Source organism: Octopus bimaculoides, chromosome 9, assembly GCF_046866305.1.
Source record: "Octopus bimaculoides isolate indiv1 chromosome 9, ASM4686630v1, whole genome shotgun sequence".
Taxonomy (NCBI): Eukaryota; Metazoa; Mollusca; class Cephalopoda; order Octopoda; family Octopodidae; genus Octopus; species Octopus bimaculoides.
The window spans coordinates 34,586,249-34,600,804 of NC_142936.1; the positions used below are offsets into that span (position 1 = coordinate 34,586,249).

The window sequence follows — 14,556 nt, forward strand, 5'->3', positions numbered from 1 at the left end:
ATATATAAATATATATACATACATACATATATATGTATATATATATATATAAATATATATACATACATACATATATATGTATATATATATATATAAATATATATACATACATATATATGTATATATATATATATAAATATATATACATACATACATACATATATATGTATATATATATATATAAATATATACATACATACATATATATGTATATATATATATAAATATATATACATACATACATATATATGTATATATATATATATAAATATATATACATACATACATATATATGTATATATATATATATAAATATATATACATACATACATATATATGTATATATATATATATAAATATTATATACATACATACATATATATGTATATATATATATATAAATATATAAATACATATATATATATGTATATATATATATATAAATATATATACATACATACATATATATATATATATATATATATATATATATATACATAGTTGAGATGGCTCGTGTGGCTCTTTCTCCGTTCTTCCATTCTCCGAACTTTCCATCTTTCCGACGAAGGGCTACGCCCGAAACGTCATACACTCTCTCTTTCCTTTCCTGAGCGTCCAATAATACTATCCATATCACGTCCTCACTTTGTTGTTTTTTTGTTATTGTTCTTTTTAACTATATATATATATATACATATATATGTATATATATATATATATATATATATATATATATATATATATATATATATACATATACATATATATATACATATATATATGCATATATATATACATATATATATACATATACATATATATATGCATATATATATATACATATATATATACATATACATATATATATGCAAATATATATATATACATATATATATACATATACATATATATATGCAAATATATATATATACATATATATATACATATACATATATATATGCATATATATATATACATATATATATACATATACATATATATATGCATATATATATATACATATATATACATATACATATATATATATATATATATATATATATACATATACATATATATATATATATATACATATATATATATATATATATATATATACATATACATATATATATATATATATGCATATATATATATACATATATATATACATATACATATATATATATATATATATATATACATATACATATATATATATATATACATATATATATATATATATATATATATATACATATATATATATATATATATATACATATATATATATACATATATATATATACATATATATATATATATATATACATATATATATATACATATATATATATATATATATATATATATATACATATATATATATACATATATATATATATATATATATATATATATATATACATATATATATATACATATATATATATATATATATATATATATATACATATATATATATACATATATATATATATATATATATATATATATATATACATATACATATACATATATATATATACATATACATATGAATATATACATATATATATATACATATATATATACATATACATATATATATACATATATCATCATCATCATCATCGTTTAACGTCCGCTTTCCATGCTAGCATGGGTTGGACGATTTGACTGAAGACTGGTGAACGAGATCGCTACACCAGGCTCCAATCTGATCTGGCAGAGTTTCTACAGCTGGATGCCCTTCTTAATGCCAACCACTTCGAGAGTGTAGTGGGTGCTTTTACGTGCCACCGGCACGAAGCCAGTCAGGTGCTACTGGCAACGGCTACGCTCAAAATGGTGTATTTTACGTGCCACCTGCACATGAGCCAGTCCAGCAACACTGGCAACGATCTCGCTCGAATGTCTTACACGTGCCACTAGCACAAGTGCCAGGAAGGCGATGCTGGGCACAGGTGTCAACACGATTTTGCTTTCGCTTGCCTCAACAGGTTTTCGCAAGCTGAGTTTCATGTCCAAAATGAAGGAGACGACGTTTGGCATGGGTGCCAGTTGTTTATATTATAATTATGAAATAATATCTCCTTAAATTCATTAGTACATAAATTACAAAAATTATTACCTATACGATACGATTTCGCCTTACAAACTATCTCCCATTTTAAAATGTAGTTAATATTTTTAGATTTAAGTTCCCAAATATATTTACTAAGGTCAGTAGAATTAATCAAATTTGTATTCTTAAATGAGTGCATATGTTGAGCCACTCATAATTTAATTTTATTAGAAGTCGATCCTATATAAACCTTATTTAAATTATAACTATTATGTTTATTCCTGTCCATTAAAGTCACTATGCATTTATACACTACATCCTTGAAATTGCATTTATTATCAAATTTACATTTAGTCTTATCTCTACATGTACAATTAATTATATCCTGGTCCACATTATTACTATTATTATATTATTATTATTATTATTATTATTAGAATAAGTATTAAATTTATATTTATAATACTTATTTAACTTAAATCTATTAAAAGAAGAAATAATATTAGCAACATTATTAGTAGTAGAATAACCTACACCAAAATTATAAGTAGAAAATATATTATAATATTTTTTATTATCTCTAAGGAATATATCAATAACTTCAAAAATTTCTTTAATAATTTTAGTTTTAACTTGAATGCCGTATGTAATAATTAGCCAGAGTTTGTTCCTATTATAGATATTATTGTATTTATTATTTATATATTAAATTTATTATTATCATTAAAAAATTAAAATTAAATCTATTATTGTTTCCATTACAATTATGTTTTGTTTATGTAATTTATTATCCTAATACCTATTATTCTTATCATAATTACCTAAGAAGACATTATCATAAATATAAAGGTTATGTTTATCAAAAAGATCATTACTATTATAATCATTACTAATAAAATTATGATTATACTTCGGATTATTAAAATATTTAATATCATTAGTATATCCCGCCTCACAAAGGGCTTTATTGTAATAAGGTGCATGTTTTTCAAAGATCTCTATATTCGATGAAAGTAAAGATATTCTCTTACCTATAGTAAAAGTTAATGACTTTTTAATTATCTATACATATATCTATCTATCTATCTCTCTCTCTCTCTCTCTATATATATATATATATATATATATTTGGCAGGAATGGCAACAAAAGAAAGAAAGAGACCTCGATATTATGCAAATAGAGGAATGTATCTCTATATGTGCGAGGATACGTGTGCACGTAGATATAAACGTACGCACTTTGAGGTATGTGTGTGCGTGTATGATATACGCAAATTTAGACGGGTTTTGGACACCACACAGTAATTTCCCTTTGTTTATGTTTATGGTTGCTTATTTCCCTTTGTTTTCGTTTCCATAACGGTTTTTCAAATAGAACCTCCAGTGGCTGGATAACTGAAGAGATGGTCGGAGCGGAACACCGCCCGGGCATCGGAAACTCGGAGTTTTATCATGGCTACTGAATAAGTGTCACATATTTTTACAGATATATATATATATATATATATATATATATATATATATATATATATATAGGTGAGAAAGTTGGTATGTGAAAGCACGTGGTTGGATGTATAAAAGATAAACAAGAGTGAAAAAACTACAGAAGGCTTGTGTTACATGGTTAAAGTATATATTTAAATTGTTATGTCAGAAAAATGTTATAAAATTTTGGGTATAGAAACATTGTATTCGGAGAAATAACCGGTTTCGTGTTGTCTTTTCAAATTTCTCTACCTGTATCGTAACATGTCTTCACTCCACATGTATAAGTGTATATATATGCTGATGATCTTGCTCTCATAGTAGAATCACTACCAGAACTAGAGAAGAAATTTCAGGTGTGAAAGCAAGGTTTAGAATTGAAGGGCCTTAGAGTCAATGCTGCAAAGACCAAAGTCCTAGTAAGTAGGAAGGCGAACACATCACAAACTCCTTCTGGTAGATGGCCCTGCTCAATTTGTAGAAAAGGTGTAGGTAGAAACTTCGTAAGATGTACCCAGTGTAATCTATGGATGCATAAGAAGTGCAGTAACATCAAAGGAAGGTTAACTGGGAAGACAGATTTTGTACACGGCAGATACACAGGAGCAACAAACACAACAGATGTTCAGAAAACTGATTCCATCACATGCCAGTGGGAGAAACTAGAAGTACTTGGTAGCTTCTGCAACCTAGGTGACCAAGTCTGTAGTGAGGGTGAATGCTCAGAGAGCGTTGCCACTAGAATAAGAATAGCCTGGGCAAAGTTCAGAAAGCTCCTACCTCTACTGGTGACAAAGGGCCTCTCGCTTAAAGTGAAAGGTAGATTGTATGATGCATGTGTACGAACTGCCATGCTACATGGCAGTGAAACATGAGCCATGATTGCTGAAGACATGTGTAGGCTCAAAAGAAATGAAGCTAGTATGATCTGCTGGAAGTGTAATGTCAGTGTGCACACACGACAGAGTGTAAGTGCCCTGAGAGAAATGGACATAAGAAGCATCAGATGTGGTGTGCAAGAGAGACAACTGCGTTGGTATGGTCATGTACTACATATGGATGAAGAGAGCTGTGTGAAGAAGTGTCACTCCCTAACAGTGTAAGGAATCTCTGGAAGAGGGAGATCCAGGAAGACATGGAATCAGGTGGTGAAGCATGACCTTTGAATGTTGAGCCTCACAGAGGCAATGACTAGTGACCAAGACATCTGGAGATATGCTGTGATGGAGAAGACCCAGCAAGGAAAGTGAGATCACAGCTGTAATCTACACCAGTGTCACATACCCAGCCCATTTAAAAAGTACCTTTGAATTGTCGGGTAACATTCTGTGCTTGAGGAGGCCTATTGAGTCAAGTAAATCATAATCAAATCAAATCAAATGAAAATTGGAGTTGTGGCCGTTACCAGTGCTGGTGGCACATGATAAGCACCATTCATTCATGCGTGGGTTGCTACCAGAGCCGCCTGATTGGCTCCCTGTGCTGGTGGCACATAAAACGCACCATCCGAACATGGTCAATGCCAGCTCCCACCCTGCCTCAACTGGCTGTGCTGGTGGCACGTAAAAAGCACCATCCGAATGTGGCTGATGCCAGTGCTACCTGACTGTCTCCCATGCTGGTGGCACGTAAAAGCACCTACTACACCCTCGGAGTGGTTTGTGTGCGTATATGTGTGTGTATGTGTGTGTGTAATGATTCATCTTTCCAGGTGCATATTAGTAATTTGGTAATAAAATGCAGACAGCTACGTGGATTTTTTATCTGAACTTTCTGAATGAGAGAACAGGAAACCATGATGGTCCTTTGGAGGACATATGTCCTCAGCTGCTTAAACTATTGCTCTCAACTATGGCCACTACAGTATAAAATCAATGGTGGAAATCAAAGCAATCCAGCAAAGCTACACAAAGAAAATTGTCTCAATGCAACAAGTCAGCTCCTGGGAAATACAGAAAAAGTTAAGACTCTATTCACCTAGAATAAAGGTGGGAAAGATATGCAGTGATATACACCTGGAAGATCCTGGAAGGACTTGTACCAAACTTTTACAGTGAAAGTTACACAAACAACAGAATGGAGTGCTGCTGCATAGTGCCAAAGATCCCAACATCACCATCAAAACACAGGACTAGACACTGCAACAGCTTGGGTTTCAAGGGCCCACAGCTCTTCAATATCCTCCAAAACATCTGGGAGGTCTGCATGTTGTGAATGTAGGTGTCTTCAAAACAAAACTGGACCCCTCTTGTCAAGGGTTCTGGGCAAAATGTTATAGATATGATAAATACAAGAAAATGTTGTCGATACAATCTTTAAGTAATAATAAACCTTTTATTGACACAAACCCTGAAATGTTGGAGAAGTGGGGGGTAATCGATTACATCGACTCCAGTGCATTTCTGGTACTTATTACATCAACCCCGAAAGACAAATATCAACCTCAGTGAAATTCCAACTCAGAACATAAAGCAGAAGAAATTCTGCTGCGTATTTTGTATGGCACAGAAGCAATTCTACCAACTCAGTAATAATCAACATTCCTGAGATAGTTATGTGGGAAGAGTATGATTGATTAAATGGATCCCAGTATTTGACAGGTCTTTTAGTCTATTGACCTTCGACAGAATAAAAAGCTAAGTTGCTCTAATTTCATCGCAGTAAGATTTGAAGTCCACAAAAAGTATATATATATATACATGTATATATATATATATATATATATATATATATATATATACACATACATATATACCATGTGAGATTTAATGATTTTTAATGATTTTTCCAATTATTATAATGAAGGGTTCAGGGGGGCATTTTGTTGTTCTATGTGTGTGTGTGTGTGTGTATATGTATATATGTATGTATATTCTTTTACTTTTTCACTTGTTTCAGTCATGTGACTGTGGCCATGCCGGAGCACCACCATTAAGGGTCTTTTAGTTGAAAAAATGGACCCCAGAACTTATTCTTTGTATGCATAGTACTTATTTCATTGATCTGGTTTACTTCACTGTTAAGTTATGGGGATGTAAACACACCAGCTTCAGACGTCAAGTGACAGTGGGGGCACAAACATAGACACAAAGACACATACACATAAATATATACACATAAATGTATGATGGGTTTCTTTCAGTTTCCATCTACCAAATCCACTCACAAAGTTTTGGTCAACCCGAGGCTTTAGTAGAAGACACTTGCCCAAGGTGCCACACAGACGGACTGAACCCAGAACCATAACCATGTGGTTGGGAAGCAAGCTTCTTACCACACAGCCACACCTACACTTATATTTATGTGTGTGTATATTACCTATGGAGTTAAAAGTTATGGCTGGTCATATAGTGACTATTGGTTTTGTACCTATAGAGTGCTTAGCAGTATAGGCGACTTGTCAGATTCAAGTGGCTGAAGGCAGGAAACACAGATGAGGGCAGCAGTATCAAACTCCCTAATTAACCAAATACCACACATCAGAGGAGGTTGCAAATAATTAAGGTGTAACAAAGCCAATAGTGGTGCCCCAGCATGACTGCAGCTTTCAAGCTGAAACTGGTCAAAGAGCTATATATATATATATATATATATATATATATATATATATATACACACACACACACACACAGTAGATCCTGCTTTATAAATCCAATGATAATAAACCCACCTGCTTAATGTATCCAAAATGGGTTGGGACAGAATTTTTACACATAAAATCTCTCGTTTAATAAATCCAAACCATTGCTTAATAAATCCAATTGTTGCTGCTTCTTCCTGAAGAATCAACAAGTGGCAGCAAATGAATAAAGTGTTTTTTTTTGTTTTTGAATACTGACAGGTAGGCTCCAGCAGCCACAGCCAGCCAGTTACCATGTGGTACACTCCATCATCCAAAAATAGATCAATAAATATGTAGTAGCTGGCAGTGGCTACAGGAGCCTACTACACAACCCTGTCCTTCAAGCAAAAAAGTAGGTTCTGGGACACCTCTTGTCAAAATTACGTTTTTCTCATTCATTGGATGATGGAGTGTACTATGTGACAGCTGGTTGGTTGTGGCTGCTGGAGCCTACCTGTCAGTATTTAAGGGCCTAAAAAACATGTCATTTGTCATTGGTGCAGAGAGGCAGACACACATACAAGTTATTCAAAATGTTCAAAATGAAAAGAGAGAAGCAGGACATATCAGTGGCAGAAAAGATTTAATTGTTAGAATGTTACAAAGCTCTTGGGAAAGCAATTAAATAGGAAGCAGCACAGAGTTTGCGAATTTCAAGAGGTCTGCTCCAGTATTTGCTAAAGAATGAGGATGACCTTTGTGCCAAAGAATACGATGGCTGTTCATCAAAAGAGAAAGCGCCAACAAGAGGGAAAGGATCAACAGATAGACTAAACTCTCTATGATTGGCTTCAATTTATTCACTCAAGAGACATCCCCATCAATGGCCTGATCCTAGTGCACAAAGCCAACATCATTGCTCAAGATGCTGGACATGATTTTAAGGCATCTGAAGGTTGGTTTTACCATTGGCAAAAAAGATATGGAATCTCTTTTATGGTTCTAAAATGTAAGCTTTGTAGTTCACTAGTTCACATTTTTCTCTTTAGAGAATACAAACTAAACATTTCATACTTTGCAAGCAACGCAGCTGAAGCTGACGTTGGTGGAGCCCATCAATTTCATGAGACAACCATCGTATCAGCCACAAGACATCTACAATGCTGATGAAAATGGGATCTACTTTAGTGCATTACCAGGGAATACATATGTCAACGAGAGTTGCAAGAAAACTGTGAGGGGTTTCAAAACGGTAAAGGACCATGTGACCTTGATGGTGGTCTGCAACATGAATGAAGATAAAGAAGACTTGCTCTTAATCAGAAAAGCTGGTTTGCCAAGATGCTTTAAAAATGTCAAAACGCTTCTGATTCAGTATGACTTTTCAACCAATGCTTGGATGACAGAAAAAAATCTATGGAAGATGGCTCAGATCTTGGGATCGTTGTTTGCAGGAATCTGGAAGATAAGTGGTGGTATTACTTGACAGTTGCTCTTCTCATGTAGTCATCGATGATCTCAAGAATAGCACTTTAAAATTTCTTCCTTCCAACATGTCAGTGCTGCAGCCCTGTGACATGGGGATAATCAAGACCTTGAAAGCCTACTTCAGACATGAAATCTGTGAGATCATTGATGTTATGGAAGACAATGAACGTGACATTTTTGCCCAAGAAGTTCCAAAACGGATCACCATTTTGGATGCCATGTACATGTTAAGCGTAACTTGGAAGAAGGTCTCTAGCCAGACAATCAAATATTGTTGGACCAAAGAATCTAATGAAGCCATAGATGTTAATGAAGATTTGACCCTGCCTTCACCGCCTACTGGATTGACCAAAAAGCAATTTGAGAACTGGTTGTCTGTAGATGATGGCACAGTTGTTGCTTCAGAGATCGTCACTGAAGAAGAAAAACTAGACGAGATCATTCATGACATTCAGCAATCTGAAAAGGAAACTGAAGGAGATGAAGATGGCAATCCTGACGTCGATGAAAGAGTTACAGAGCCTCCAACACCAGCTAAAAGGAGATGTTATCTCACTCAATTAGAAAGTGGACTTGAAAGTTTTTGATTTCAGTGATATGAATCTTTTTAGATCTCTTAAGGAAAAAATCAATGGAGAGTTGCAAACAAAGTGTCCTGCAAAGTAAATAACACTCAACAAATTTTTCATTCAATGACATTGTTTATAATATTTTTATTTGGTTTATTCGCATATGTATGTATTTTGATAAATAACAAGTTTAATCAACTGGCAAATTTTGTTTCTTTGGTTAATAAATCCCTCGTTTAATAAATCCAAAACAGGCAGCCCCAAGATGGATTTATACAACGAAATCTACTGTATATATATATATATATATATATATATATATATATATATATATATATATATATATTAATAGTAATGGTAAGACAACAAAAGAATGAATGAGACCTCGATATTATGTAAATAGAGGAATTTATCTGTAATATAATATGTGACAATTATTCGGTTGGCATAATAAGACTCTGAGTTTCAGATGTTGGGGCAGAAAACTGCTCTGGCATCTCGTCAGTTATCATATACAGCATGTACGTATTTTAGACATGTATTTGAGTATAATTGCGCGTGTATGGGTATGTGCACACGTGTGTGTGCATGCATATGTGTAGATATGCATACATGTACATGCATGGTTGCATATATATGTGCATATATAGGCGTAAGTGTGGGTGTGCATGTATGTTTCATGTGAGTGTGAGTGAGCATATGCATATAGGCACATGTACGTGGGTGTGCGTGCGCACATGTGTATGTATGTACATGCATGCTTACGTGATTTCTATGAGCATTTTTATGTCCTTACTTGTTTACTTTCTCCCCTTTGGTTGTTTCCCCTTATTTAATGGTCATTCTAATAAATCTTTTGTCTTAATAACGGTCAATTACATAGTAATCTCCCTTTGTTTGACGGTCATTTCCATAGCATTTTTTGAATGCCTAGATAACTGACGAGATGCTGGAGCAGTTTTCCGCCCCAATATCCAAAACTCGGAATCTTATTATGGCAACTGAATAATTGTCACATATTATATTACAGATAAATTCATATATATATATATATATATATATATATATATATTAGGAGGTTATGGCTGATCACTGAGTGACCATCAGTCTCACATTTATAGAGCACTTAGTAGTATAGGTGACTCATCTGTCCTGTCCACAAAGCAGACAATTACTTTTTGTTTACAAAACCAACTGACCGTTACATATTCCTCCAGTTTCTAGAGAGGTTATGGACCTTCAGCCATTTGAGTCTGATGAGTCACCTAAATTGCTAAGCACTGTATAGGTGCAAAACCAATGGTCACTTTACGATTGGCCATGACTTTTAACTTCCCAAATAATATATATACACACACACACACACACACACATATATATATATCATATAACTTATAAAATTGTAATGGTAGGGTGGGCTATTTTTGGATAAAATGAGAAAGGTATAAAAGCGTTCATGTGAGGGAAATGAGGTGTCTTAGGGAGAATAACTGACATCAGGTTAGGGGAGAACAGAGTCGTGTAAGCAACAAATATGGAATGGCAGTGGGATGATAATATTAATACAGCTGTCATTCAGGGATACACAAGTGCGTGCTTTCAGTTAGTTTACAAAGTCAAGTCATAGCGGACAGATGATAACTAATGAAAATAGTGTGTGTGTGTGTATATATATGTCCCTCCTCTCTCTACACGTCTTTCATTCCACACTCTTTCTCACTCTGCCCTCTCTGTCTCAGTCAGTCAGTCTGTCTGTCTGTCTCTGTCTCTGTCTCTCTTAACACACACATACATGTCTTTTATATGACACTCATTCTCATTCTGCATTTAACATTAGGGTTAGCGTTACGTTTAAGCAGAAACTGAGAAGGGATTCAAAAGATTGGAATTTGTGTACAAATTTTTATAGAATTGAACTTGCATATGTTTGGAATTTGGATATCAAACGAAAATATATTCTTAAAAGAAGAAAAATAGAAAGTTCTACAAAGTGTTTTTAGTCCAAAATTTCACTGAGTGTTTTTTTCAGAAAGATTTACTATAAGTTAGATAAAGAGCTTTGCAATGTTACTGTTAATTCTCCGAGTCATTAACTGGGGCAATGTTGGGTATTTCAGCTAGTGTATATATATATATATATCATCATCAATCATCCTTGTCGTTTAACGCCTGCCTTCCATGCTAACATGGGTGGAATGGTTTCATAAGAGCCAGCCAGGCAGAAGCCTGCACCAAACTTCTGTGACTGTTTTGGCAGGATTTTTACAGCTGGATGCCCTTCCAAACACCAACCACTTTACAGTGTGGACTGGGTGCTTTTAAGTGACACCTGCACTGACAGGGTCACCAAGTACTTGCAAGACAAAAAAAAAATCCTTCAAGAGGGGAGGAGGCATTGGAGGAGGTGATCTTGTGTTGCATGATGAAAAAGTTATAGTGAGACATACAGGTGTCTTGCTGTAAAGGAAGTACAGGGTTACCTAACTGGAGAGAGAGAGAGAGAGAGAGAGAGAGAGAGAGAGAGAGAGAGAGAGAGAGAGAGAGAGAGAGAGAGAGAGAGAAATCAGGAATGAAGACAGAAACAGGTGAGAGAGTGGGAGACAGCAGGATAAAGATGGTGGCAAAATGCTGGGCATATTCACAAGGAATGGGGATCAGAATATAAATGGGATGGTTGAGTAAAAGAAGAGAGAGATATAGATGGTGGAAAGTGCCAGGGTATAGACTTGAGGTTTGAATGTCATAATATATATATATATATATATATATGTATATATATATATATATATTGTGAAGGAAGTGTGATTAAAGAGTGCTAGTAAGTGGCAAAAGACCTGCGTATATATAGAGTCAGAATGCTACTGGATAGCAATGATACAGAGGAACAGGGCCGTGAGGACAGGATTGGGGAGTAAAAGCTAGGCATAGTGTATGAAGGAGGAAATGTGAGAAAGAGATGTGGAAATGTAGATTGGTTTGTTGGGGTAGGGTGATGGAAAAGTTTTCTTGTTATTTGTAGGTGGAACACACAGGTCGGGGCTAAACAGATAGCAATAATACAGTGAGTCGGGCCATGTGGGTAGAACACACAGTCGGGGGCGAGCAGAGAGCAATGATACAGCGGCACAAGGCCAAGAGGACAGGATTGGGGAGTAGTAGGTAAGCATAGTATATGAAGCAGAAATGTGAGGATGAGAAGAGATGGAGAGGCATAGTTTGCTTTGTTGTGATAGAGTGTGTGAGAAGTTTTCTTGTTAAGTGTGGGTGGGATGCACAGCGCTTCTAGAACTCAGTTTTGCTGATATATGGGCAGGTTTTCTCAAGAACTTCATATCGCCAGACATCTTGGTCCATTGTCATTTCCTCAGTGAGGCCCAAGAGAGAGAGAGATGGCAAACATCAGTGATAAGTGGCCCACATAAGTTGGAATTTCTCCATTTTGGCTGGGATTTTTCAGATTTCTTTTTTCACAGCTCCCTAGATGATCTGGAGCATCTTTTTAGTGAAATAAAATTTTTGGAAAATTTTTTTAACACCTCTCCATTACCCTCTCCAGACAGATTCTATGGGCACTACACGCTTAAAAGCCATAAGAAAAGCCTTTTCTTTAAAAAATTAGTAAATGTTTCCAGAAGGAAAGGGAGATTTTGCTGTTATTTCTAGCATATTCCATGACAAGGTTTAGAGTTGATAAAAACAAATTTTCAAAAGAATTTTTTAATAGCATGAGTTTATGCAATTAATGGGGACAAAATATTGAAAAACATCAATACTTGTCAGAGTGAGAAAGAAACGAGGACGGTGGTCATGGGATATGCTAGAAACAATAGCAAAATCTCCCTTTAATCACACAGCTTTTCATCTAAAAATATTTACCTTTTTTTTTGCTAAAGAAACTAAAGGTTTCTCCTATAGTTTTTAAGGTTGGACCCCCCCCCCCCACCGAAATCATCTGGCGTAGTGCCCACAAAATCGACCAAAATCGGTTCGAAGAGTGAAGGGTGAGGGTTAAAAAATTTTGGCAACCTTTCATTTTGACACGCCCCCATCAACACATCCACACGTCCATTTTCTTTCTCTTTCACTTTATGTTGACTTCAAACAAAATGTACATTTCCACCCACAAAAATAAAGAAATAAAATTTTTTACGGAATTTATCGAATGTACCTGATCGGGTCAGCTGTTTCATTTGACAATTCTGCGGAAAAACAAGCCCATCGAATCCCAGTTATAATAATTGGAAGAATCATTTTAATCATTAAATCCAGCGCGGGATATATATATTATGGACTTCAAATCTTACTGAGGTGAACTTAGAGCAATTTAGCGTTTTATTCTGTCAAAGGTCATTAAACTAAAAGACCCGTGAAATACTGGGATCCATTTAATCATACCCTTCCCCCATGATTATCTCAGGAATGTTGATTATTACTGAGTTTGGTAGAATTGCTTCCATGCCGTACAAAATGCACAGCAGAATTTCTTCCGGCTTTACGTTCTGAGTTCGAATTCCACCGAGGTCGATTTTTGTCTTTCGGGATTGATGTTATAAGTACCAGAAGCACACAGGAGTCGATGTAATCGACTACACCCACTTCTCCAAAATATCAGACCGTGTGACAGTAAAAGGTTTATACCTAAAGATTGTATCGATAACATTTCCTTAGATATTAATTAGTGATTATTTGAATGTGAATGATAGAATAAAGAAAAGAAATATTAAGAAATAAAGTGTGACTTACCGAATTCCAAACGGAATCATATTCTGGTCTTTGGAGTGTTTCCAAAAGTTCATCTTTATTAAGAAGATCCACACACGGATGGCAACCACTACTTGCCATCGTCGAAGTTTTCTAGTGAGTTTATTTGTCAATATCAAAGTGCACAACTCAAATACAACCAACAGGATTGGTGACTTTCACTAAATAAACAAGGCAGCCTCTATATGGTTGTTCCAAATGCCAGAAATAGCAGTCATAGTCTTCATTTGCGACCTTACCCCCTGCAGAAAGGAACGGAAGCATTAAATAATGTAGCCTTACACATTCAAAAAAAGTAGGGATAGTTACGACCGCATTGCCACTGACCATAGATCTGCTCGGTTTGGGATAACTTGGGCTGTATTGTTTATGCTTTACTTTAAGCAGTTTAAACTTTAGCCTTGCTACGATATCAAATGTTTGTAGTTAGTCTCTTGTCAATTGTTGAACATTCCTTCCAAAATTATGCTTATCCTCGATGATTAACCAATATTCAACTTATTTCGTAACTATATTTTATTTTCTCAGTTTTACAGTCCCACAACAACAACACCCGGGACAAGTACAACTTATTTTATCGTTGGCAAAATAAAAACAATTGTTTTCCCCCAATTTTATTCTTT

The 14,556-nt window shown here is 34.4% G+C and overlaps 1 protein-coding gene across 2 annotated transcripts in view; it reads right to left on the reverse strand.

Moving 5' to 3' along the window:
- The window catches only part of LOC106882578 (uncharacterized), a 109,368-nt gene extending 95,193 nt beyond the window's left edge, over window positions 1-14,175 (reverse strand). For both annotated transcript variants that reach the window (XM_052970583.2, XM_052970584.2), the window contains exon 1: window positions 13,916-14,175. In XM_052970583.2, the coding sequence (XP_052826543.1) occupies window positions 13,916-14,014 (99 nt within the window). In that variant the 5' untranslated portion in view covers window positions 14,015-14,175. The remainder of the gene's footprint in view (window positions 1-13,915) is intronic.
- Window positions 14,176-14,556: the final 381 nt, after the last annotated feature.